This window comes from Anas acuta, chromosome 2 (genome assembly GCF_963932015.1).
Source record: "Anas acuta chromosome 2, bAnaAcu1.1, whole genome shotgun sequence".
NCBI classification, from domain to species: domain Eukaryota; kingdom Metazoa; phylum Chordata; class Aves; order Anseriformes; family Anatidae; genus Anas; species Anas acuta.
The window spans coordinates 108,281,896-108,309,773 of NC_088980.1; the positions used below are offsets into that span (position 1 = coordinate 108,281,896).

Below are 27,878 nucleotides of genomic sequence, written 5' to 3' on the forward strand. Positions count from 1 at the left end.
CTTTTGAGGTGAAGATATTCACATTGTCCAGTGGGTCATATTGATTGATGATCTTCTTACTGTGTGTGGACTTTCAGCATGAGAAGAACACATTTCATTTCAGTTAGGCAAATGATTTCTTTATAAGCAAGCAAACCCATTTTTCTAAAGCCCTTTTTTTTTTGAAACTGAATTTTAAATTGAAAATGTCCCAAGCAGTGCTGAGCAGCTTCCAGTTAGCTATTTTCTCTGTTTTTAAAAATGAGCATCGTAGGAGCCTAATTGTTTGATTAAATACAATAAATGCAGACTGACTTCTGCTAGAAACTACCCTGTAGCCTAACTGTAAACATCTGCCTTTGTTTGGTCTTTGCACTGCAGTTGTTAGTGCAACAGTATTATTAGAATGTATTTGCATATTAAAGAGGTGGGTTAGAGTCACAGTCCAAGGGAAATTATATCTTGAAATTGCCTTAAGAGCAGGGCTTTGTTTTCTTGCTGAAACGAGCTGTTCAGCTGCTGTTGCAAGAGGCTGGAGCCCATTGGGGTGGATGTTCGATCCATTATTCATGATTTTAGTAGAGCTGGGTTGTGGTGGGTGGGGGAAATGATTCCTCACCATCCAAAGAAAAAGCAAGTGAACAGGCAAGAATCTCCATAACTGAAAGGCATGGCAAAACTAAAAAAGGTAATGCAATGCTTTATGGAGCAAATGCCTGGTACAAATCAAAGGATTACTATGGCAACAAATGGAAACCTGTGTAAAATATGATTAAAAAAAAAATCATCTGGTGAATTTTACCCTTTCTACCAGTGGAATAGCCATAAACAAAATGCAGCTTCCTTAAAGCAGGCTGCAGACTTCTCATGTTTATTCAGAGGTAATAAGATATTCTGGAGAAGAAAAAACTCTTTCAAAACTCTTTTTTTTTTTTTTTTTTTTTTTTTTTGGTATTTAATACCACATGTTCCAAAGCTGAGCTGTATTTCCTAGCAAATTCTTATTTTCCAGTGACAGGGTGTCATTTCTGCCCTTACCTGAGTAAGTAAGTATGTATCACCAAAGGCAAAAGTACTCATCTTTGCATTTTAGGTTTGAATATCGTGATTAGTTTTGTACACGCCTTTTTAAAACTCACAGATCTGTTTCTCTGTACAAAAACGCCACAAAATTTCTGTTCCTCCAGTTTTATGGAAAAAGAGTCACTGGTTTGATTTAATTTAAAAAGTACAATATATCACCAGAGAATTAAAATAAAAGCAGATACGGCAGGAAAAGTGAGAGCATATCTTCAGAAGCAATTTTTTTGCAAGTTCTATTAGTAGATAGGAAGAGGTCACATTGAGGAATAATTTCTTCTAGGCCATTCTTAATCTGTTTTTCCATTTTTCTTACTTATTTTGCCCATAAGAAATATGAAGCAGATCAATTAGTGTAAATTAATTTCTGAGTTAAATGTGAACCAACCAAATACAGGGATGTGCAATTTAGGTAAGTCACTTTATCATGTGCTTTGAGTCAAGTCTTCAGTATGGATACATTTTGGACATGTGAGAATTTTGGTCTATATTTTGAATATTCTATTTTTAGCTTGTTTTGGAGTCTGTGCTCCTTCTGTGCAACTTTCACTGAGAAATTTTCAGCTGGATGGCATTCACAGCAGCTCCCAGCCATGCACTGAAAATTCACACGTCCTTTCTCTTGCCCTGATTTAAGATATTGTTTTCCCAGAAAAGAAACAGTGAATGTTTTATACATTGTGACTTTTCTTTTTTCTAGACAGACAGACAGAAAGAAAGAGAGGGAAAGAGAGAAAGAAAAAGGGCACCACATAGAAAGTTGTATCTCTTAGTGTCCACTATCCCTTGAATTCAAAGTTGTGGGAAGAAGAAAGACAAACTGGTGCTGACAGTATTCCTTCCCACCAAGATTAGGAGCAGCAAGAATAATTTACTTTGATGAATTGTATTCTTTCTTGCTAAGCAAGATTCCCTAAAGGTTGACCACATAATGGCATAAAAGACCCTTTATGATGTAAATTTGGATATTCCAGTCCTAACTGAACTCAATGAGACTTTGTATACTATCCATACAATGAGATGGATTTTTAAAGACCTGGAGAAAAGTGTTCTGTGTTTTCATAAAATCAGAGACTCATAAGCACAGACAAATAACTACACAACTGTCTATTTTACACTAGTGAATGGAATATATGTCATATATTTTTAAGTGGGAAAGGAGAAGAGTACATCTTCAGAAGTAGCCTCTGAGGATTCAGTTAGATGTGTATTGCATGTAAAAAATAACACAAAAGACATTGGAAGTTCCTGTTGAGTCTGTGTTGTTGTATGCAAGCAATGGTCAGCTGTGAAGTATAAAAAAGTAGTTTTTAGACTGTGTGGTCTAAAGCATTATAACATCACATCTGGTGAGCAGCATAAAGTGTTCTTTTGGCTTCCTTGGAATTGCACACAAATGCTGGAGAGCATCTTTCCACCCTGCCTTATTTTGCTCCATCCCTCTTGAAAAAAAAAGGCTAAAAAGAATTGTTGCACATAAATCAATTCAGTTTCCAGGCAAATTGAGGTTTGAAATAGCTATGGTAAAATAGAGAAAACAAACAAGTAAAACCCAGCCATACCTCATGGTGCATGGCACTCATAGTAAACCAGTTGTCATAAAAATGTGGGGTTATGTGAGCTGAAAAGTAACCTGAAAAGCCTTCAACGTGCTGAGAAGGGCAGAAAGATGTTGGTGGAGTGAGCTGTGGTGAAGCCCCCAAACTGTGCATGACTTTTCTCTGACTGTCCTCTTGAGGTAAAGACATCAGCGCGGACTAGCTTGTTCTGGAGTGATAACAGGTGAGATAAAATGACTTGTCAGGAGGACTTGGCACCATCTGCCCAAGATGATGAGGGTGAATGTAGATCTGGAAATGAAATAACTTGGGTTTCATTGGAAACTTTTGGTCATTGTGGAGCTGCAGAAGAGGTGCACCTGTTGCTGTGACACTGTTGGAGTAGCAGTAGCCTGTAGTTCTCGTTATAGCGTGTTTCTGTGTCTCATTGTAGTGAGTTCGTGTCTTGTTTCTGTGGTGTCGGTATGTTATGTGGTAGCTATCATATTTGGGGTGTTTTCTGTTTCTCCCATAGCACATCCATTAATGAGAAAAAAGGAGAGAAAGAATGGAAATTAGCAGGATATCAACTTTCATGTTGATTTTGTAGCAGTGTTGCTTTATGAAACAAAAACACAGTTGTGCCACAAACCGCATCCTGCTGATTAGATGGTAGGGGCTTGATTTCAACATATAAGCAAATAGGCATCCACCAGTGCAATGCCAGGTGCCTGAACTGCATATACAAATATGTATGCATTCTATATTTGTGATCCAGACATATAGTAGCAATCCATTAGGCCCTTAAGCAGCCTTATCTCCCTTGATTTGAGCAATACTAATCCTGCTGCTCTTACTAGAAATTACATTATATGAAATGATAGACTGTGAAGAGCCCTCAGGTTGCACTGGAAGAAAAAAAGTTGTGCAGCTCTGCATTCATGCATTAGCTGATCTTCAGCATGTTTGCCGCTTATAAAAATATATCATCCTTGAATAGACAAAGCAATTGTAAAAGGATTTGCACTGTTAAGTGTGCATGTAATAGTATATATGCCTTTATGATGTACTTAAACTCTTCCTAGTAATTCCAGAAGTTATCATGTAATCCCACTGCCCAAGCTTCCTGGAACTTGGCTTTGCATGGGCTGCATGTTTTAAAAAAATTACACAAGTTCATCGTTTTCTTGTCCTCATTTTGCAGACACGAGATGTTCTCAGTGTTTATGTAACTGTGTAGTTCCAATTAACAGTAGTCTAAATTGCAACATATGATCTCTTAGCAAATTGTTGTTGATTGGAAAACACAAGGGCAAAGTGAACAGTGAAAAATTCAAACCTTGGCTTCCTGGGAAAAGCTTTTGCTGCTCTGATTCAGCTCCCAATTTCAGGAGTCCGAAAATGAACATTATTTCTAGCTGCCCAAATATGTAGTCCTATGGCTCTAGAAAGAGGCACATTAAGATCAGTTATAGATCAGTTATACTTCCTATATATTTCAAATTAATAACATATTCATTTTTACAAGAATTGTGCTGTCTCCGTTTCTTGAGGCACATTATAAGATTTTTTAAGTGATCATTGGCAACAGGAAAGAGTTGCCATGTTGTAACTGTTTATGCCAGAAAGACTTTGCGTGATTCTGACTAATGTTAAATACATAGAAAGAAGGAACACCCCTTCTTAAAATTACGCCTGAATTAACTGGGTACATTGGCACTTATTTACCATGTTCCTAAAGAAGCTTTATCAGAAAAGAAAAAAAAAAATGCAGAAATTACTGATGAAAGTAATTTTTCTTTTGTTGGATGACATGTACCTGAATGTATCACATGATTTACAAATAATTGCACAAAACTCACAAATCCCACTGCAAGCAGTTCTTTCCAAGTTATATGTGAGACCAAATCGGTCTTGTGCAATAAAACGTGTCTGTAGACCCGTTAATGCCTCAAACAAAATGGGTAAGGCAGATAATGTGGTAGCTCACTCTCAGTAACCTTCTGCACGCCCTTCTGAGTGCTGGAAGTGTCACTTCTTCAGGTACAACACAGACATGCACAAGTCAGTAAGGGTGTCAAGTGAAGAAGGAACTTAGAGGGCCCAGAAAGTAGATGTAGGTGACTTCTGTTGCTCAGTGGAGTACGGTCCTGCGGGTGGTTTTGGGGATCCTTCTGTCTGCTTTATCTCCTTCTTCCCTAGAGGAGGACAGGAGCATCTGTTCCAGGGGCAAATAGTTTTTTGTATTTTGAGTAACCGAGACTGCTTTGAGTAACCATGGCCCCAACAGCAGCAGGAGCTGGTTTTGCTCTCCAGAAGGGAGAGGAGAAGGATGCTGGGGCTGATGCCAGTGCAGCCCCTGGGAGCCAACATTAAGTCCTCGCACCTGCTGAGGTTGGAGTGTGCTGGACATCAGCCAGTGGAGAATTTGGGTTTGTGCTTCAAAGCCTGAAGGGACCCCTTCTTTAACTGCTTCTTTGCTCTGGAAAGCAGGCAATTGGTGCCGCGGAGCTTTCTGTGGTCGCACTCCTGGTGCGTGTGAAGAGAGCCTGGCTGAGCACCACATTGCTGCAGGCAAATCAAGTCTAGCTCCAATGTGAGAAAGAAAATGAAGGATGTAGAAAGCGCTGATCAGGAGTGTAAGTGCCACAAGATTAATTAGCAGAGTATAAATAACAAGGGCTGTGACTCTGCCTTCTTGGGTCTTTATTTTTGAATTAAGTAACTGTCAAGAACAAAGTGGATGGGATCCCAAATTTATATTCAATGTAAAATTGAAATTATTAAGATAAAAATAGTGTTGGACCTGGAAGGGGAGATACTTAAGCATAACGGTCAGATCTCAGGCTCACCTAGCTCATCACCGTGACTTTTATAGAGTAATTATTTTGAGTGGAAATTGCAGAATGAAGTCCACTTGTGCAGAGCTGTTCTGTATCTGAAGAAAGGGACTTTTTATGCTCAGTTGGTTTAATAAATATTATCCCATTAGCTGTCTCCTCAGAAGTATTGCACATGAATAAATAATAAGGTGCAATATACGTACATTAGATAAATCTTGTGCAGGGGTGTTTAAATTTTAAGGCGTTGATTATCATAGGAAAATCTGCCTCCAAACGTGGAATCCTGTTAGCAGGAGCTGATCTGGCAGGCTCCATTCGGGGTGAGCTGCCTCACCTGCTTCAGTGCAACCCTGGAGCAGGGGCCTGAAGGGAAGAACACAACGAGTAACACCAGCATCGCAGCTTTAGCCTTCAGAAGCCACACAGGCAATTCCCACAGCCACGTAGGGCACTGCTGTTTATTTGCACACTGTGCTTTGGTTTTAACTATCAATAACCGTGAGTTGTGCAGATGTCTGTCCTGCGGTTCTTTTCTTTTTCCTCTTTTTTCCACCACTGAGACCCGCTTTCCGCTATGCCTACCCCTTTGTCCTGCTGATCAGCTGAGGGGTTCCCATGTTTTACCTGTACAGAGTGTATCGATACAGGAGCTTCAGGCTCAGCTTGAGCAGGAGACAAGACTTCACCGAGAGGAGCAAGAAAAGTTTACAGAAAGGATCATTCAGGTAAATACGAAACCCGGCTGCTGGGAGAGACGCGTGACCCTGCCACGTGCACCTCGCGGTGTGCACCTCGTTTGTCAGGAACATGGGAGCCTCAGTCCAACAGCTGGGCTTTTTTCACTGGGTCAATGTGGAGAATTTGGAAGCTGGGGAGACACAAACTCAAGCCCATTTTGCAGCTTTGAGTCTGGTTTCTCTGATTGTTGGAAACGAGTTTTGCCCTGCCCTGCGTGTTGCCCATGTTAGGAGGAGGCCATGGCATGGCAGAGGAAATCAAGCTGTATGTGTTATTTCCTGACAGACAGCCTTCTCAAGAGATGAGTGCAAGGGGAAGCTGAGGCAGGGATGTGAAACACTGCCCAGGGAGTTATATCAGCCCTGTCAGTTCTCCATGAGCAAGGGAAGAGTACATTTGATCTCCAGGAGCATGGTTTGGCTCTGTTCCATTTTTCAGACCCTTGCTAGTCCAAAGAAAATCCATCTCTTCTCTGATGTTGGAGGAGTTGTTGCACTCTTGGATCAGAGACACAAACCAGGATCTTTTGTTCCTTAGTACCTCATGCTTCCAACCCTCTTATTTGTAATTGGTGAACAAATCATATTTTGTTACATGAGCTCCCCCTGCTTTTTTGAAGGTTGGAGCATATTAACCAATAGTTTCATGACCTTGAACTTCTAGAGAAGAGAATAAATAAATAGATAAATAAATAAATAAATAGGTAGATAAATCTGTTGCACATTTTTGCAGGCTGTTGGCTCTTAACTGAAGTTTCCTTTTTAAGTTTACTCATAGACTAAATTAATCACAATTGCTGCATAGTATATAAAGCATTTATCCTTGTGCCAGCTAATCTCATTATGTCCAAGTATCTCTCCATTTTTCATAAGTAGCTTTAATTTTCAGTTGATCTCGGTAGGAGCTTTCTCAAGGAAGCTTTTGAAGGCAACCAGTAAATTGATTTCCTTCCTAGTTGCCTTGGCCATGAATGCTTTTTGGAAGCTATGCCCTCCTCCGATTTCTTTTCTTTTGCAATAGCTGTCCATTGAAAAAAGCACAAAACTCTGTGAAGCTACCTCCACCAGGGTCTTTTCTGCAAGAATTTGTGGCCATAGGGACTTAGATCATAACAGCTTGTAAAAACAATTAAAAATGAAGCAGAATCAAAGCTAACAATTCATGCTAACAGCCAATAGAAATAGAATAGTAAAAACATCTTCTGGATTTTTCATTTTTTCCAGATTATGCCCATCCTGTTGATATTATTCTTTTTTTATCATCTTCCAGGATTTCTGGTGGAAATGACTCATAGATCTTTGCTGTATTTAACCATAGCTCCATTTGGTGGAAGAATCTGCATCAACACAAAATCTACTCATTTCTTCCCTTTAAAATGGAGTGTAAAAGAATACCCTTTTTTAACCTTTTTTTTTTTTTTGGTGATATTTAATGGCATTAGATGGATATAGGGTAGCAGTGTATAGCCCCCATGACAGTTATCAGGAATTGCATGTATGTTTTGGGGGCCATTACATCTAATTTTTTTTTCAGAGTACTTTTAAGATGCATTTAAGTTAGAAACTACTGTGAATAAGCTTAGTTTTATTCAAGAATATATTTCTAAGCTTTATAGTTACTTAAAGAATGATTTATTTACAAATTTTATTCTAAATACCTTCCAGATCATCTATATCAATGTTATGGATATATGTTGAAGAACTTCTTAAGGCATGGTTGCATAAATGCTGAAAGTTTGTGTTATGCCAGAACACCTAATTTAAAGGGCAGGAGAACCATTAGTAAATTACCTAGTGTGGGATGGTAGCCTGTGTCACCAACATCAAATGTTGCTGGGAAAACCAAGCATATATTTATCGGCAGTATGGAGTGCTAGGTGCTCCATGCTCCTGAAGAAGAATCTCTGAAGCATTCTTCATTCCTTCGTGAATGTTGTTTACTGCAGGAATGTTCCTATGTTTAAATTGTTGTGGTCATTAGCGGCTTTCGCAGATGTCATCTGGGAAGCTCGTCAAAGGAGATGCTGTTGTTCCACAAAATGGAAAGCAGTAGAAACTGGCATTGGCAAGTGGTTCTGTATTCTTTTTCTGGCTGCCTTTTCTTGATCAATCAGAACTACAACTTGGTTGAAGGGGAAATACCATCTCATCCGTGCAGATTATGAGATGCGGTACAACAGACTTGTATAAGTGCTGTTGGGCCATGGTCATACCATGGTTTGATTTTTGACATATTGAGGGAGAAGTCACTTTTAAAAATATTGTTTCAGGCGAGCTTGTGTTGAAACAGGTGCAATTATATGTGTGCTTCAAACCACGAGTTTTTTCTGGTGTTTCTAGAACTGAAACTGAGACACTGTGAATGCCAAGTTGCAGCCTATTTTTGTCTCTTCAGTTCCTGCATGTCTCCCTTATCTAGAAGTATTTTTCTTCTAAGCTCAGATACCTCTGAGTATGAACTGTGAAAAGTGAAGCATCAGTAGTTGTACCTGAGGTACTGGTGTGGGTCCTTGGGAAGCATTGCCCTTCCCGAAGGAGAAGGAGATGTAGTCACAGAGGAAGGGATGAGTCTGTGGCCAGGGAGGGAAGAGGTGAAGATAATATTGAATAGTTTGCCCAGAGAAGCTGTGGATATCCCATCCCTGGAGGTGTTCAAGGCCAGGTTGGATGAGGCCTTGGGTAACCTGGTCTAGTGGGTGGCATCCCTGCTCATGGCAGGGGGGTTGGAACTAAGTGATCTTTAAGGTCCCCTCCAACCCAAGCCTTTCTGTGATGATTCTGTGAATATTCCAGGATGTCTGAAGGGCAGCTGCAGTCCCACCTCCTAGGAATAGCTACAAATGCATTTAGCAGGTGTGATGTGTGCAGCAGTTCAGGGTGGTGCCTGTGCTGGGATGCAATCAAGAGAAGAAAATACGAAGGGTATAAAATGGTTAAGCAGCAACAGAGTTCTCATGCATCTTTAAAGTAAACAAACTGTCCACTTTCACTGCAGATTACTTGCATATGGTTATCTAAGCTAAATTTATCAGCTGCTGTCCTCTAATTTCCTCAGCATGCCAGTTATGACTGCTGAGGAATCCGTTGAGCCAAACTCAATAGCAACTCACTATTGATGAAACTTAGAGATTTCTGTATGTCTCACCCAACAAAGTTCAAATCCTGGAGGCGCCCCATCACACTGACATGGTGTCTGTTGTTCCATTAAAGCTGGAGGAGGAACATATGCAGACCCTGCGGAGGAAAGATTTGGAAGTGCAGAGCTTGACTCTGCAGAACAAACTGGAAGAGAAGACCTGGAGCCAGGAGAAGAGCCTACTGCACCAAGAACTCAGGCATTTCAAGCAGGACACCTTCCTCCTGTACGTCAAACTGAAGTGGCTGCTGAAGCACTGGCGGCAAGGCAAGCGAATGGAGGAGGAAGGGGAGGACATATTAGAGGTAACCAGCGCACCTCATTAACCCAATGAAATTGCAAGCAGTGGGGTGTCCCTTCTTCAACTAGATTTTAAGTACAAAGTGGCATCAGAAACTCTATAATTACTCACAGATTTTAAGGGGACTCAGATCAAACATGACTTTTTGTTTTAAAGGTTGACTTGTGCTGAAGGATATTTTGCATGATACCTTTATGTTACAGATCACCTCTCTTTAAATCTAAACCCTTTACTAGTACAAGCATCTGGCCTTGAAAAAAATCTCACATCGTAAATGAAGAGTTAATTAGGTCTCTATGATAAGACTCCTGAATAATTTTGGGGAAGAGAGATAACATTTGTGAGCTGGTGGAATCAAATCTGTTTGGATAGATTGAGTGCTGTCATTTTTGTCATTGTGTGCACAGTGTGTTCTTTATGAAGCCTGCAGCAATACAGATGGAGGGAAGCTCTGTTTTCATGTTGGCAAGAGAATTGTACAGTTTCTTGTGGGAACTTACAGTGAATCATTCTTGTTTGTTCCTTTTCCTTGTACACACGTCTATCACCGTCAGCAGCAGTACACCAGTAGTCATCTAAGTAATTTTCCAAGTAGAAACTAAATTAAGATCAGGAATTTCAGGAGTACATAACAACCTGGAATCCCTTAGCTGACACATTTTAGAAAGGATGTAATTGCCAGAACAGGCACTGTAAAAAAAAAAGGTGCTGTTAAATTATGTCAAGCTGCATATCCAGAATTACCATTTGATTCAAAAATCTTACCTAAAGAAAACAGAAGTAGAAAAATATGCTTGTCCATTCTGACACTTTAACAAAAATTCTTGAGAATCATACCTTGACCCTGCAACCATTTATTCTGCAATTACAGAATCACAGAATTTCTAGGTTGGAAGAGACCTCAAGATCATCGAGTCCAACCTCTAACCTAACACTAACAGTCCCCACTAAACCATATCCCTAAGCTCTACATCTAAACGTCTTTTGAAGACTTCCAGGGATGGTGACTCCACCACCTCCCTGGGCAGCCTGTTCCAGTGCCTCACAACCCTTTCAGTAAAGAAGTTCTTCCTAACATCTAACCTAAAACTCCCCTGGCGCAACTTTAGCCCCTTCCCCCTCGTCCTGTCACCAGGCACGTGGGAGAATTCTGAAACCCTTTGCTAAGGCACCTAAGTATTTTTTTTATTTATTTATTTTTTCAGTATTTCATGTATCTGTATACCTAGTGTCTTTCAGTGTTTGCTATATTTGACAGAATGAGTAACCTTTCAGCTCTGGTACGAATATGCTTAAGTAGAAAGCTCCAGTGTTTTGTATTCTGGATAAAGGGTGGGTGAACATCTTTAACTTTATCAGCTATGGTATAATGAGTCAGAAACAAGAGATGAGTAGCTATTTAGAAATAATTTCATTCTACTTCACTTCAGCAGTACTAATTTGCTTCTGTGTAAACTAGCTCATCTTCTAATATCAAAACAGGTTTCATTTTTTCACTGTTTTGATTTTTTGACTGGTTAATTTACAATCAGTCCATCTCCAGTCATTAGTGGTGTCAAGCTCTTTGCTAATGCAGTAGAGAGAATAAAGTGCTAGATAGGGATACTCCCTGATCTCCATGTTTTCATTATGCAATACCACCAGTGTCCTGTCTAGTCTCACTGATGCACGGTGGATTATATCCATCATACTGCTCTGCACTACACCCATCCTCTCAGCTGTTTAGATCTCCTGTCTTGCAGGCCTGCATTGCATGTTCTCATATCCAACGTGTCATACGATCTCACTCGCAGACCATTCCCTGTGCCCTACAGAAGTCAATATATCCCACCTTAGAGCCCAAGGAGAAAATAATCCCTTCCCTTAGCCCATCAGTAGATTTCTGTGCACCTAGGTAGGTGGCAAAAAGTGTTGATGTGTCCCATCTCTTACATTTCAGATTGAGCATCTCGAGGCCCTCCCAGAATTTGGCATTCAGTCTGAGCAGAAGGCGGATGATGCAGAGCGAGAGGAGGAGGAAGAGGATGTTGTGTTCGCACTGACAGATTTCTCCCAGCGTCCCACTGCGGAGAACAGTGATCAGAGACCACAGCTGCAGACTGCAGAATTACTACAGCAGCAGAAGCAGGTACCATACTATTTGTATATCATGCCCTGGGAATGAAAACTGTGGATTTTCCAATTGAATTCATTTTCTTCTGCTGGTGTGTTCAAAATCACCTAGAATCACACTTGTAAAAATACTGCTAGCTACACAGCAATTACAATGGATTTCATCCGTTATATTTATATTTAATCAGGAGCCATGTGATTACTGTTCTCTTGTTGGCAGTTGCTATCAGTGAGAAATCCTATTTCCTCTTGTGGCTGTTTGCCCAGAAACATCTATCAGTATTTGATGGTTTGCAGAATTTACATGCTCCTCTTGCCTGAGCACATCTATTGTATTCTACTGTCAAGCTTTTAGCAAGAAGAGGTGATTTTATTTCCTCTAAATAATTTAAGAAACTAGTACATGTATTTAATGTTTCCCTTAGAGATGATGAAAAAGCAATTCAAAAGTTCCTTCCTGTCACTGAACTTGTTCTTAAATACCTAAAAGCAAACCAATATGACTTTTCCCTGACATCTCCATTGCCCTGCTTATGTGTGTCAGAGCACTACCATATATCCTAGCTTTTTGTTTTGTGCATCAATATACCAGCAGTCCTACCACTTACAATAAACATACAAAGGTGACAGCATTAAGGCTTCTATGAGTTCTTCTGGTGCCCCTTGTATTTTTTAAGTGGAAAATATGCAGACGACAACACCTTGTTACATGGAATTATTTGCAATTAGAAAGAAAATGGAGTGAGAATTATGTGTAAAATGCAAATTCAGTGAAAAAGGTCTTGAAGGTTTCTGTGTTATGCTCAGTACCTGTCCAGGCCCCTGGCTTGGGAGCCCAATCCACACGAGTGCTCTCAGACAAATACATCCCAATGATCGCATTACTTTGCTGGACCCACTGCAGCCTCTTGGGTTGGTGTGTGTCTTTGCATTTCAGTTCTTTGCCTTGCATTCTCCACACTCTTGGAACCATGTACAATCTGTTTACTTATTATCTATATGGTCTAATAGATACACAGCAGACAACAGTAAATCTCTGTCCTGTAATTAGATAAGACTTGTAGGTGCTGGAAGATGCACAGGCTGCCTTGCAACCAGGCTCACTAATTCAAGGTGTAACTTCATATAGAATTTCAGTGTGAATAAAAAATACTAGAGAACAAAAAAACTGTGGTCTTTATGCCACTTCATATTCCACTTTATATTTATACACTCTTTTGCTTTCCTTTTTAATTGTACTAGCAGACAACTCTACTCTCTAGCTGACTTTCTGTGACATGCTACCAAGGTAACAAAAAGTTGATCAGTTTGGTATTTGGAAAGTACCTAACATTGCTAATACTGTGGGAGGTCAGACAATTGTTTTTTTCAAGGACATACCTTACCAGCCACCCAGCACCATCACAATCATCCTCTTGGCAAACTGTTTTCTCATAGAGGCTGAAGAAGGCCATGGAAGAAATGCCATTGACTACATCATTTAACTGTATTGCATTTGTAGATTGATGTAAACTGAGTAAAATAAATGTAAATCACCATAATAACTTAGTACAACCTGTGTCCTATACTAACTGTCCATATATATCTCTTAAAATGACCAAGAACATTCAAATAAATTATGTCCTCCTTGAAATAATTATTGCTTCAACATTAATCGCAACTAAAGCAGCAGAAATGGGAAGCAGAATTTCATATAATTCATTTTTATAAACTTTGCTAGATGGTCTAATGCAGCAGTTCCTGCTAATGTTGCTTAAAGAAATGAGCCATAGGAACAGAATATGTCTCTTGATATTGAATACTGCATGATATCCAAATGGACCTGTGAAGGTGGAATAGGTTTCTTGCCTTCCCACAAAGAAAAAAGTGGTACTTCAACACTGCAAGTGTGTGTCTGCTAAGTATTTATCATTTCAAGTACTATTAAGTGTTTTGCCTGCTCACTCTATGTTATAACGTGCTGAATCTTCAAACAAGCACTGTATGTACTGACTAGCAGATAAAAAGGAGTTTCAGTGCTGCAGGGCTTGTATTTGTGAACTGCAAGAAAGGATTATTATTGTATTTTGTCACAGAAGCAGAAAGCCTTAGTGTAGGTTAATTCTGATGCTGTCATGGATTCAAGCATTGGCAGTGTCTTCTGGAAGATGGTGACACACTTCCTGTGCCCTCAAGGCTCTGCCAGGGCCTTGCTCCTCAGTATCTTTTGTGCTTGAATTGTCCTTCTCACTGTCGTGGACAGCTTGGCTCTGCAAAACCTCATGTGTGCAGGACCTTCACCGCACTCACCACCTTCACAGAACCCTGTCTTTGCTCTACACAAATTACAGACTTTCTCCTACAAATGCCAGCTCCACTTAATTCATTTATGATCCCCAAACACAAGCTTGTTAATACATCTATTAGCTAAACAAAACTGGAGTGAGAAACCACTTCACTTGTGTAATTGCAGGTCTAAGAGCTCTGAGAATATCACAGACCCAGTGCACATCCATCCTGAAGGGATGGATGTCAGCAGCACTCACCTCCCAGTACACCACTGGCTAGTCAGGCTGTGCTAAAAAAAGTACCTAGGTTTTTGGAGGAGGTCTGCTGGAGGTCCCTTAAGCTCTCAGCTGGAAATAAGCACTGAAATTGGGGTGAGTGGTGAAGCTAGGAGTCTACAAGTTTTGCACCTGCCCAGGAGAGTGCTAAGTTGTTGGTTCTGCTTGGTGAGCTCCAGGATGATATGCATCAGCGTTTGTTTCACATTAGGAAGGAAAATTTTCAGTAGTCTAAGAGTGGCTGAGACAACTAGGTCAGAAAAAAAGAAAAGGCTTCCTGTAACTTGAAGTAACCCATGCTTATTTTTAACACTTAATGTTAATATTTAATGACTTGTATTTTCAGCCTGCATTCTTACTGCTGACTTTCTTACCTTGCCTGAAAAGTGAAATACCTTTGAGAAAAATTATAACCCTTGAGGCCTTAATTTCAAAAAGCAGCCTTTAATGTTATATTATCATGATTTGAGTTACTCAACTTGATGGAAAGTACATGCCTCACTTGCCTAGGATTTTTATGTGGCTGGTATGTGGAGGGATGAAGGTACAGCAGAGGGGAAAGGGGAAATAAAAGGGTAGATGATGAGAGGCAAAGTATGTGCAAACTCTGAGAGGAGCCAGTTCGTCTTTCTCTTCATGCTGCTCTTGCTTGGGTGCCTCCTGTCCCAGCCAGACCTTTCTGACATAACCCAGATCCCTGGAGCTGGCATTGTCCCATTGCTGATAGCTGGGGCACATTGCCAATGGGTTGGGCAAGGAACTGGCAAGGTTCAAGAGCCATGAAGGAAGTCTGGTGAAGATAAGGTGGCAAGTCAGGCTGATAGCCCTGCAGAGGAGGTCTTGCTGTAAATGAGCATTTCAATGTGTGTAGCAAGAAATGAGGGAGAATTACCTGCAGAAAAAGAGATTACTTTGCTTCAGTTGAGTAGAAAGAGTGGAGCATCAGTTGGATGGTGTAAATACAGGGAAGTAAGAAGAAAAGAAATATTTAAACATATGTGATACAAAGGAAAAAGCACTGAAAAGCAATACGCTCATCTATTGCTGGTGGTTGGGGGGAGATCAAGAAAATTCCCTGTTAGATCTTTTTTTTGGCCTTACATTATTTGTTTTCAAAGCATAGGTAAGGAAAAAGCCCAAAGGAATAGTAATTAAAACTTATATGTACTAAAATCATCTGCACCAAGACCTAGCTTCACTTTTGCATAGATCTCTGCCTACACAGAGAAAATCCATGGTTCTTGTTTTCTGTTTAGGCTCCTGACCTTGTGGTTTTAATTGACTACTCTACTAAGCTGCTTGTAATAGCAGACTCTGGCAGAATTCTGAGGTAAAATTCTCAAAGAAAAGAAAATTGTGATTAAAAGCAGAGCCAAGCTTCAGAAAACAGCTCTGGTGCCAAACTTTTCTACTGCTGGAAGCTCCCATCTCTAGGGGTGACTACTTATCAAAGAGTCCAAAGACCTGGAATTTACCAGAGGTTTACTACATTAAGTTTTCATTTCTTGTCAGCTCTTGTTTTCTTCACCTGTAAATCCTGAGCAGTGGATGCAGTGAGACTTCAACGCACTTTTATAATTCTCTTGTCTTAGACCAGTTGTGAGTCAGTTGGGTTCCTCTATGCTCAAAAGTATGGTAAGGTACTAAAGAGCCTCCTTGCATGGGAGGCTGCCCAGGGGGTCACAACCATGCTCCATTTATTCTGCCTGCGCAACATCCCTGGGAGGAACAGAAAGACCATAATAATCTTTATTTTGTATCTGTGGGACTTATTCTCATGCAGAAGCTGTTTGGCGGTTTTAGCAGCAGAAATCTCAGACATGTCTAGATGTAAATGTTGTATTTCAGAACACATTGTCTCAGAAGTACTTCATCTGTTCCCTAAAAACACTCTAGTTTGGCAAACCAGAGAAATAATCTCACAGACCTCTCCAACTTCAGACTGTAAATACAAAGTCATGCAAAAAAAAAGAATTCTCTGCAGGAATTAGAAGTATGTAACCAAAACTGGATTTACATTGGCAAGTTAATTAAAATCCCAGCAAGCCCAGGGGGCACCTGGGCTTGCTGTCTCATAACAACGACATTGATGTAATGCCTCTTGAAATGAGATGTGTCCTTATCCCAGTAGGCTACAAACCTGTAATTAGGCTCTTTTGGCTCCTCTCTTTACTAGTCCATCACTTCTTCACAAAACCTTATTTTACAGAGCTCTAAATCTGAAAAAAATATATATGCACAGGAATGAGGGATGTAGCTTGCTTTAGTCTTGCTTTTAGTCTTGGTTTTATTTTTCTTCTGCCTCATTTCCCTTGTGGAGCCTTTTGATTACTTTGCCAAATAAAGCATACCAGCAAGCACAGAATGTGGTTCCTGAATAAAAGCACTTAATAAACTTGTGGGGTCAGGCTTTTCAAAAGAGGGTGAGGCCAGATTTTGAAGCACTCAGTACTCAGCAGCTCCCATTGTAACAGACACTAAGGGCAAATCTTCAGAAGAGCTCTAATTCTGATTATAACAGAAGGATCTTGAAATGTTTGGGGAATCTAGCCTTAACTTGATATCAGAATGAAAATTCATAGAGAAAACATAAAATCTCATTACATATTGAAAAGTAGGAGATTTTATATGTATGATGAAGACTGCTGCTGTATAATAGGAAACTGCTAATTGGCATAAAATGTTAATGGAATTAATTCTGCTTCTGTGAGTGTGTTTCTTATAAAACCCCACATTGTACACCATCACATTTCATTAGCCCAAACAGATTATAGGTCAGTCAGTGAGCACCTGCAGTCATCCTGCAGTCATTTCCCCGCGTCTGTTTTGGTTTTGTTTTCGTTTTTCTTTCCTAATGAATCAAATGTCTTGGAAAAAGTAGAGCATGTATGTTTGTTTTTAAAGAAAAAAGGTGCCCTGGCATGTCTGACTGGTGATTACAAAAATGGGTGAGGTGGGTTCAGTGATGCCAAAAATCTGATGAGGACATGAAATCAGATTAGTTGTATGTATAAAATTCTATTTGTATTGTCATTAATATATATATATATATATATGAAAAATGATTTAAATTTTTATGTACATCTGTTTGCTTGACTTGTCTAAAAGAAGTCCCTGCGTAGGCACTTCATGAAACACCAGATAAGAGGAAATGCAGGAAGCCTCCAATTGAAAAAAATAAATAAAAATTAAAATGAATTAGATTATCATGCAAGAATCAAGACAGCTAATTTGAGTTAGGCCTTTCCAAGGAGACTAACACACTCATGAGAACCAGGTGATTGAATACTGAGGGGAAGTGCAAAACATGTTCTAGTGAAACATCTTAGCAAAGATACTTTGATCAAAACCTCACTTTTTTTCCTGAGTAATTTTGTCTGATAATAAAAATGGAAAATTAATCACTTTCCTTTACATGTAGTTTAAAAACATACGAGGTTTGATGCTGAGCAATGACTGTAAGTATGAGATGTACAGCTACCCAACAAACCTCAGCAGTGATACCCTATTTTTGCCTTACGGTATTTAGGGTGACATTATTACAGATGGCTTCAATCCTGAAAGTTGTTTAATGCCTTTTTCAGTGTGACTTGAGTATCCTGTAGCAAGGAAAAGTAGACACAGAAGACATTGCCATCGCAATGGACATGCAGGCATTTTTTCCTCTTACAGATGAATCTGGAGCCTAAAGCCACCCGATGACAACTTTCGTTTTGCTTTGTTCTGGCAGGCAAGTGAAAACCGGAAACTGCTGAATGCTGTGAAGGGTTTGCTGGATGACTTCCGCTCAGAGCTGCGGGACGACGAGCGAGAGCGCCATGGGCTCCAGCAGCAGTATGCCCTGGACAAGGCAGCCTGGGAGGTGGAAATGACTGAGCTGAAGTGCCACCTAGAACAGGTAGCGTCCCTCCTGCATCCAACACCCTTAAAGGATGGCACATTCACTTAACGAAACAGGAAATCTTTGAGTGTCAGGAGAGATGCCAAGTTCACTCATTTTAGCCTGGCGCCTGAAAGACCCCCAAAGTCATGTGTTGCCTCTTGGGTTCTAGGTGTCCCAGTAAGAGTATTTGTGTAGTGGGTGCTGTGTAATGTACGTGGGGATGAAGGAATTAAACCTCTTCTAGCTGTATTTTCTCAGAAGAGCTGGCTGGTAATGCATCAGCTGCGATAATGAGACATGCGGGTTTCTGTATTTATTGGCACTTATAGGAGAGAAAATGTCTTGATGTTGGCATGCTGACAACTAGCTCGTCACTGTGCCTTGGCACATAGGAACTGCAGCATTTGATGCATAGGCAAGAAAAGAGTGATTTAATAATGCTGAAGCATTAGATCTGTTTGTTAGTATTAAACCAGCCAGTCAAAGCTGCTGGTTAGTGATGAATGGTACCCCACTGAAGAGAGAGCTCTAGCATCCACCATAACTTACTATTAGAAGTATGTGTATAAAATCTGGGGCCAGGTGCTACAGTGCCACATACTGCTGTTTACAGAAGATGTACAATTTCTGAAGCAATAAGAAGACAAATAAGGAAAAAAAGAAAAAAGAAAAAAAAAAGAGAGGGAAAAAAAAAGAAAAAAAAAAAAAAAAAAAAAACAAAGATTCGTTTCCAAAGCTGATGGCGTAAAACCTCCACATTGAAGAGAGGAGGAGTGGAAGAATGATTACATTCAGATCCTGAGAAAAGGATTTGCAATTGTAGAGCTCCTCTGCAGAAGACAGATATAATAAAAATATTCACTGTTGGGAGGGTGGTATATTTAGGAAGATTCACTGAACATCGCAGCACTGTCTGGAGACTCACTGTGACGCACAGCACTGAGTTGTGAGCACTTATTTTTCTGCCCAGGTACTGTAGGCTTGTTTCCCAGAATGAAGGGAGAAGCTTTCATTTTAGCAGAGTTTTTTCTCAGTGGATTCAAATTCTCAGTTCAGATCAGCTGCTTCTTAGTGAACACAAGTTTCCAGACAGCAGATCTGAAAAGAGAAACAAAATCAATCCCCATTTTTGCTCCTCCCAAAATAAAGCCTTGGTGACAGTTTTACCTTAAGCTAGAGATGGCAACAAATAATGAAGCCTAAAGAAAGCTATTTTGAGAACTAACTGCCAGTTTCAAGCTTGCATACTTTGCATTTGCATGGGTGATTTACTCCTGGACTGCTGCTTTGGCTAGTGCTTGGCAAGCAGGACAGTGCTGCTCTTCCTTTCCAGGGACAAGATAGATTTGCACCCTTCCTTCTGGTGACTTTGTCAGGCTTCTTGCCATCTCCACTGCTCTATTGGTAATAATCTGTAACATATGGTAATTTCTGAGCCGTGGGTGTTACTTTTTGCATTTTTTCAAGCAAGTGAGAAGAATAAAACTGATCAATATTTAAGACGTAAAGCTGACTTCCTCAGCAGATTCCCCAAGCCGCATTTATATTTCACAGTAAAAACGGGTCCCTAATGAAGTAGCAAAAAGAGAGTACATAAATCATGAGAGTGTCAATTAGGATAGTGCAAACAACGTGAGTGTCCCACTGAGGTCTGTTGTATGTGCTCACAGTTATAAGGAAGCAATTAAAAATGAAATATACAAATAATAATATGATAAACATTAAATAGAAATGTAAATATGAAATTGACTCAAACTGTTGTTAATGATTCCAAATATGGAATTTATTTTTATAAACGTTTATTTTTATAACCTGTGTTATACATGTGGGTCAAGTTTCAGGATCAAGATGGGAGGAGCTAGTAAATAACACCTAAATCATCAGCATCACATAATGTCGTGTTAACATTTGCTGCTCTGTGGCACTATGTGGAATAACAACATCTTTAGCTAGACAGCCAAGCCTGTCGTGGCAGTGTGGGTAGGAGGGCCTCTCAGGACGTCATTTTGTCTTTTTTACCGGGAGTGATGAAGCAGCGGGCTGTGCAGCTCTCCCACCATAGGGGGGTATAAAGCTGCCCGACCCCTGACAAGCCCATAGAGAATCAAGGCCTTTCTTGTCTCTACTGTTTGTACTGTCACTGCTTTCCACTTTTTTGTGTGTGCATGAAGCAGCAGGTCAATTAAGAAGAGCATTTTCCTCAAGAGAGTCACCTCCTAATTAATAGTTACTGACAATGGTTTTGCATTTTGATGCTTGAACTCACTGTATAGGAAAGAAAGAGCAAAAGGAAGGAAGAAAACTACTTTGTTGCAAGAACACGGCATATCAGAAATGATAATGTACTGTTCCCTGCTGCTTTTTGAGCTTTAGCACTGTGTATGTCATTAAAATAAAGGTCTTGGCTGTCAGAAATGCATGTACATCTTATTTGGCAGAAGGATCCTTCAGCATTGTTTTTAAGTTAAGAAATAATGAGATTGCTCCTAAGTATGGGATCTTGATGACTGTGACCAATGGAGTCCCAGTAATTCTCAGCCTCCAGCTGGAGAAGTGAAAAGTCCCAGTATTCAGGGAACTGGGAACAAATCCTGCATAAAACAGAGGGGTGGCCAGCAGGGGAAGGAGGTGATTGTCCCCCTCTGCTCTGCCCTTGTGAGGCCCCACCTGGAGTGCTGAGACCAGGTCTGGGGCCCCCAGCACAAGAAGGATGTGGGGCTGTTAGAGCGGGTCCAGAGGAGGGCCATGAGGATGATCAGAGGGCTGGAGCACCTCTCCTATGAAGAAAGGCTGAGAGAGCTGGGGATTCAGCCTGGAGAAGAGAAGCCTTTGTGGAGGCCTCACTGCAGCTTTTCAATACTAAAATGGGACTTATAAAAAGAGATGGAGAACAACAGGCAGATAGTTATAGGACAAGGTGGAATGGTTTTAAACTAAAAGAAGGGAGATTTGAATTAGGCGTTGGGAGGAAATTCTTCACTCAGAGGGTGGTGAGGCTCTGGCACAGGCTGCCCAGAGAAGCTGTGGATGCCCCATCCCTGGAGGTGCTCAAGGCCAGGCTGGATGGGGCTTTGGGCAGCCTGGACTGGTGGGAGGTGTTCCTGCCCATGGCAGGGGGATTTGGAACTGGGTAATCTTTGAGGTCCCTTCCCACCCAAACCATTCTGTGATATGCACTGAGAATTGGCATATAAGGACACGAACCCTCGCTATGACTCCAATGCGTGGTCCTGCTTCAGGATTCTTGGGGGAAATGCAAGCCGTGGTGCAAATGGAGAGACATCTAGCCACCTTAGCAGTTAGCAGGTTTGGAAAAGACACATCTAGACTTTAATGCTAAAGAGCCACTACTGGACCCTTCCTCCATGATTTGAGCCGTTTCATAAACACAGAGGCAGACAGTCTCTTTGCCAGCAACACTCTTCTGCCTTTTATTGGCACAGAGAACTGTCCTCCAAGTGTAAAGGCACCACCTCTCACTGAAGAATGCTGTAGGTCCCAAATCACAGACCACACGGAAATTATTCTGAAGGTGTATCACTGTATATTTGCCTTGGTTTTGAACTCATCTTTGTACTTCCTATATTCTTCTCCAGTGGGGGAAGAGACAGGCTCTGGTCTAGGTGAGTGATCTGGCACAGGATGACTTACAGTGTTTCAGCAGCTTGGGCAAGGCACTCTAATGGCAGCCGTGCATTCCTGGGATATTGCTCTTCTGAAGCATGTTCTCTTGTCTCATTGCCTCTTTTGGCTTTCCTGCTCAATGCAGGCAGCGTGGCCTAGGGACCACAGCCTTTCTTGTTTGCAAACTGAAAGGCTGAGAACTTGCCACATGGTGGTTACGAATTCAGTGGTGTAAGGCAAGAGAGAGTCTTGAATTTTGCTAATTTTATGAGATTAAAAAAAATGGAAGGAGAAATTTGCTTTATACCATAATCGTGCAAACTACATATTGCAACAACACATTTGTTTGCCTTATAGGTTGCTTTTAGCATTTTTTGGACTTCATGCCAGCTAAAGAATTTGTTGCAGACATTGGCGTGTCTGTCAGCTTAGCACGTTAGCCATAGCTACTACTCAATGTGGCATTATTCCCCGGGAGACAGCACTGTTGTAAGGTTGAGTTTGCACTCCAGCCTGGCTGGATTTACTCCAGACACTCCAGCAACTTCTGCCAGGAGCTCCTATTGCAGGATGAAAAATGAGAAGTCTGCAAGGGCATTAAAAGTACTTGAAAGATCACTTAGATATATTGCAAAGGACAAATTCTACATAACCCTCTGTCAGGCTTAGATGTAAGGAAACCAGGTAGAGTTTATATCATTTTAGAGTCTCTTACTATTCTGGCTGATCTCAGCTCTGCAGTGACACTCCCAAAATACATGATTATTCAGTGTCACAGCCACTTAGTAAACCCAGAAGGAACTTGCAAGGGCAACCCAGAGGGGCCAAAGCAAAACAAACCTAAAAGAATGGATGTCAACCTGACCAGACCCTCTCTTTGGAGCTGGGGACTTGTGGATGCACAGAGAGAAGATGCAGCAAGGGGCTAGAGCCCATTACCTTAAGTTAGTGCTGAGTTTGGAAACCATCAGTGTCTCCATCACCATCAAATCAGACACCATCAAACCAGACGGTGTCTCCCACGGTGGATCTGCAGCAGAGATGGCCAGATGTCTGTCCTGGGATGTTCTGCATTTCTGCCCCACAACACCTGTGGTCCACGACTGAGCTGTGCTATTGTGCGTGGGACAACCCCTGGCACATCGCTGCAGGTCGCAGAAGCAAGGGAGGAGATGCCTGCCTCAGGACAGCCTCAGGGGAAGAAAAGACCAACTGAGAGACATTAAACACAGAGGCACCACATCTTGCCAAGAAAGCCCAAACCACTCCAGACTTATCTTGGTTTACTGTTTGTCATGTGCAAATTGATTTTATTCCATAATACACAGCAGGTAATTGCCACATTTGCTTTAAAAACAAGGGATGTAGAAGTATAATACATAACACTGCTTCCAAAGGCCAGGAGGGAAGTCTAGTAGTTGGCAGCAAGGTTATTTTGGGACTGCTCAGTGCAGCCCCCATGTTCCCATCAGTTGGTCCATGCTCCCACACCCACCTGCACCCAGGTGCCACTGATATCAGTGGGATTTTTACCACTAACCAGGTGGGACTTCAGTAAAATAATGAACACAAGCAAACAAAACATGTTTGAGTAATCTGTAATTAATTTGTCCATTAATCCTTCATGCTGAGCCCCACCTTTATAATGCTCTTATCTTTTTAATAATTTTTTTTCATACAGTTGATATTATTTCTTCTCCTCTAAGTCTGGTATCTGCCTTATAGTTTGTTTAACATGAGTTCTTGAGTTAATACAGAAGGAACTACCCCTCTGCTGTCAAATCTGACTTCTGGAAGGTTTTACAGGTATGATTAGTTACAGACAGAAGTCGATCAGTATCTGACATTTGTGCCTGTACAAAATAACACACGTCTGAGTCTCATCAAATGTTGTCAGCACCATCCTGGCCCCACAAGTTTGCATTGCATAAATAGGTTCAGAGAGAGAAGATAGTGTCATGTCAACTTCCACAGAATCATAGCATGTTTTGGGTTGGGAAGAAACTTTTAAAGATCATCTAATTCCAACCTCCCAGCCATGGGCAGGGACATCTCCCCCTAGATAAGGCTGCCCAAGCCCCACCCAACCTCACCGTAGGCTGCTGCTTTTTTTGTAAATGATTTTTCTGGTTGGTTGGTTTGGAGAGAAAGAAAAAAAAAGAAAAGAAAAAAAAAAGACTTTGGAAATTGGTGCTAGAAGATGCAGGTGTTTAAGGTCTGCAAGTGGCTGTAACAGGCCGTTCTCTGCAGCTCAGTAAATGCTGTACCTCTCTGCCCTTTACCTGTGGAGGCTGTTCCAAAGACAAATTACCCTAATCTGGCCTGAACTTCCCTTTGTTCAGAGAGTTTGGGATTATTTTCCACACTGGACAGTTTGAAGGTACAATCTTTCTCTCTTGCTAAAGGACCAAGTTTCCCAGAAAACCTGATGCTTCTGCTTTTTGAAGAAAACTACCTTCAGAGGCAGAAATGAGTTTTCACTACTTCTCACTCTTGGTTGCTTGTGACCCATTCTGACTCATCCACACACCTACTGACTTGTAAACAAAAGGTGAAGCTTTTATCAAGGGATGTTTATCAAGGGATAAATTCTCCCCTCTCTTGAACTTATACAAAGCCATCAAGTCTCTTCAAGTCTCTCCAACTAAAATTCCTTGTCTGACACAGGGTTTTACCTGCAAAAGCTTGGTGTCCTAATAATGTTTTATTTTAATGGCAGCTGGAAGGGAAGAGTGAGAACACCTCAGGAGACGTAAGCCTCACTTCTGATGCAAAAGGAGCTTTTAAACGGGAAAGAGAGGAGCACAAGAAGCTTCTGGCTGAGACTCACAGTGTGGTGATGGACCTTCGCTGGCAAATCCAGCACAGTGAGAAGAACTGGAATCGGGAAAAGGTGGAGCTCCTGGACAGGCTTGATAGGGACCGACGAGAATGGGAGCGTCAAAAGAAGGAGCTGCTCAGGCGGATAGAGCAGGTAAGGAGTGGGCAAAGGCTGGTTGCAAAGCATGAGGTGTTGCACCATTACTACACGCAGACCAAGGTCAAGAAACTGTAGTAAGAAACAGCGCAGGAACAGTTTTGGTTCCTTGGCTACATCAGTGTTTCCCATGATACAAAACAATTTACATGCTCAAGGGAGTAAAAGGAAAATGCTCATAAGCCCTATAAAGGACCGCTCATGAGAAATCAGGTCCAGGTTAAAGGCCATTTCCTGCCTTATTTCAATTACCCTGTACAGGCACGGTCCCACTGATTCACTCTGTTTGAAAGCTTATGTGCATCTCTTCATGCTGAAACACTCAGTCCCACATGCAGGGTTATTCAAGGTTGGATATACAGCTTCCTGCCAAAAAAAGTCTGTTCATCTGTGAATTTGCCACCAAAGATGCAGCTGCCGTGACTATTCAGCCTCAGCTGAATTCTTTTTCTCTAGCAAAGGAAACCAGGAGATAACAATGAAGAGCCCTGATTGATAATAAACAATCAGCTTGCAATGCTAAATATTCAGAAGACACTTTTGGACTTGGTCACGTGAATTTTGTGCACACCTCTGCTATCATTTGCAAATCTGGTAATTGTGTATCTATCCCCTTGTTTTTCATGCCCATCATCTACACCACCGTGCACTTCCATCTGCTTAATATTAGATACTGATTTGAAAATGTTGATCCAACTTTCACCTAATGGGTTTCCGTCTGGCTGGAAACCACACAAAATACTAAAATCAAGTTTAATGATGGAGAATTAATACAACATTTTTGACTGAACATTGCTCAGCTCTGAGTCATGCATTCCAGGAAGAGTAAGAAAAACAACTGAAATTGTGGGTCCTCAATTAACTGAATACTTCCTGTCCTTAGGACATCAAAAATGGAACGGCACCAGATTTGTGCATGCTCTCTAGGGAGCACTTCGCTTGAATGAAGTATAAAGTAACTTCACATGTTAAGCTTGATGAAAGCCTGGGGTGACTTCATGACTGATTTTTGAAAAGGGCTCTTTGTCTGTATCTCATGTTCCCATGCTTGGGCTGCAACAAGAAGCTAGAGAAAAGACACCAGGCTGTAAATATTATCAGTGCAAGACTAAACCTCAGTTTTAGTTATGGCTGGTAAGCCATAACTGGGAAGCACTTAAGAAAATGCTGTACTTCACAAATATTTCTAAAACCACTACTAAAAGTGTAGGTGCGAGTGGGTGGTGACCAATATGAAAGTTTTATGGACCAAGAAAGGTGATTTGAGCTTCTTACTTTAAAATATCAATAAACAATGTTCTGGCTTTTTTTAAACTCCTGTTTATCTGAGGGTTTCTGAGAATACTACATGCAGCTTCTTGAACTAGCCTTGAAAAGCCTTGTATTGTGGAACTGTAGTGTATCTCTTAAGATAAAATAAACAATGCATATGAGGTAAGAAGGGTTATAGCAGAGAGATTCATCAAAGTTAATCTGGTTCCAAGGCTTCACTGGCAGAAGATACTTATTTCTCCCTGTTTTGTCTGGGCTGATTTCTAATTCTGGAATTTGAGTGGCCAAAATACCTCCTATGGATTCTTCATGCAAAATGAGAATTAAGAAAATTTCCCATTATACTAAGGACATGGGCATAAACTTTTGTTTGGAAAATCACTGGTACCTCTTTAGATGTTTATAATGCTGCCTATGAACTGTATTTTTTGACATTATCTCTTCAATGTATCCTCAGTAGCCTGAGGGATCTAACCTGGTTCAGGACTGCTTGTTCTATTCCCTGGGAACAAGGCCCATTGAAGGGTGGAGGAGAGAAATCCCTGTTAATGTTACCTAGCCTTTAATTCTCTTCAAACCTGAGATAACCTCTCAGAGTCATCTTGGGAAAGTCTACAGAATAGCTCATAACTAACCCTGGAACTGATTTCTTTTGTTACCATTCTGAAACTTCCAGGGTCCAACTATCTATTTATAGTACAAGAATTTTACACAATGTTACCCACAGATAGGGAAAATTAAAAAAAATACTGTGTCAGGCTAATTCCAGAGGACAAGATGATCAGAAATAGCATTGGAGAGCTTGGCTATCTGCCTGCAAAACTTCATAATCCCATCTTTGCTTATAATCAAACATTTCCGTGTGTGACAGGAAGCTTCCAAATATTTGCAGGCTTTTAGTTGAGTGTCTTCTCAGATGGCAGTCGTGTCCAGCTTTATATGGAAGCAATTAGTATTTCTCTGAAGTCCTTCTCCCCAGTGTTCTTCTGTGTGTATTCCATGTATGGCGATACGTAGAGGATGAGGAGACTACACCAGTGTGTATCTTTGACAACCAGTCCAAGAACGAACTGAAGCACGTGTGCCAAATTTCTTACTAATGCTTTATGCCCGTCTGCTTTCACAGAGCTAATGAATAATAGATGTATGATAAGAGGGAAGCTCACAACAATGTATAAAATATATAAAATACTTTACTCCGGTTAGTTATGGGAATACCACTTGCATATAAAAAACATGATGACCTACTTTTTTTTCAGAGCTCAAAGTTGTATTTTTTTAATCTTTCTTTTCAAGTACACTGTCACTTTGTTTTCCCTTAGAGAACACACACACACTGTGTTCTTTAAGCTAATTCTGCAAAGATCACACCAACAAATATTTGAAACCACAAGATCACCTATTTGGAGAGGTGTATTTTTATAGGTATAAGCAGATTCAGGCTCAAAATCATTAGTCAATTGAAAAGTTAGGCCAGTATTTCTCATTTTAATTCTCCTGACAGTAGTTTGACATCCAGAGAGTGAGCCAGTATTCTGTGCTGTTTTCTCTTAGAGGTTCCCAGATAATCATCTTCCAAGGATCTCTGAAAATCAGTGGTGGCTTGCATGTGGATCTGTATACACCAACAATGTGCAATTACCATTTCTCCTTGCTTTGGGTCCTGCCCATATGCTGGGAAATGGACTCTGGGATCTCTTCAGATATACCTTCCAACCCCTACCTTTATAGGACTCCTAAGTAAGCTCCTTTTAATAAAACTGTTTCAGATTTTGTGTATAATGAGCAAAACACTAAAGATGTTTTCCCCTTCTTGTAGGCCTGAATCAATTAAAAATCTAACTGACTTCAGC

The 27,878-nt window shown here is 40.8% G+C and overlaps 1 protein-coding gene across 10 annotated transcripts in view; it reads left to right on the forward strand.

The window, feature by feature from the left end:
* MTCL1 (microtubule crosslinking factor 1) overlaps positions 1–27,878 on the forward strand; it is a 104,732-nt gene that overhangs the window by 62,026 nt on the left and 14,828 nt on the right. For 6 of the 10 annotated variants that reach the window (XM_068671610.1, XM_068671608.1, XM_068671612.1 and 3 more), the window contains 5 exons: positions 6,073–6,165; positions 9,388–9,618; positions 11,554–11,742; positions 18,000–18,167; positions 24,496–24,750. In XM_068671610.1, coding sequence (XP_068527711.1) covers positions 6,073–6,165; positions 9,388–9,618; positions 11,554–11,742; positions 18,000–18,167; positions 24,496–24,750 — 936 coding nt within the window. The remainder of the gene's footprint in view (positions 1–6,072; positions 6,166–9,387; positions 9,619–11,553; positions 11,743–17,999; positions 18,168–24,495; positions 24,751–27,878) is intronic. The other 4 variants (XM_068671611.1, XM_068671607.1, XM_068671613.1 and 1 more) reach the window with 1 other exon arrangement.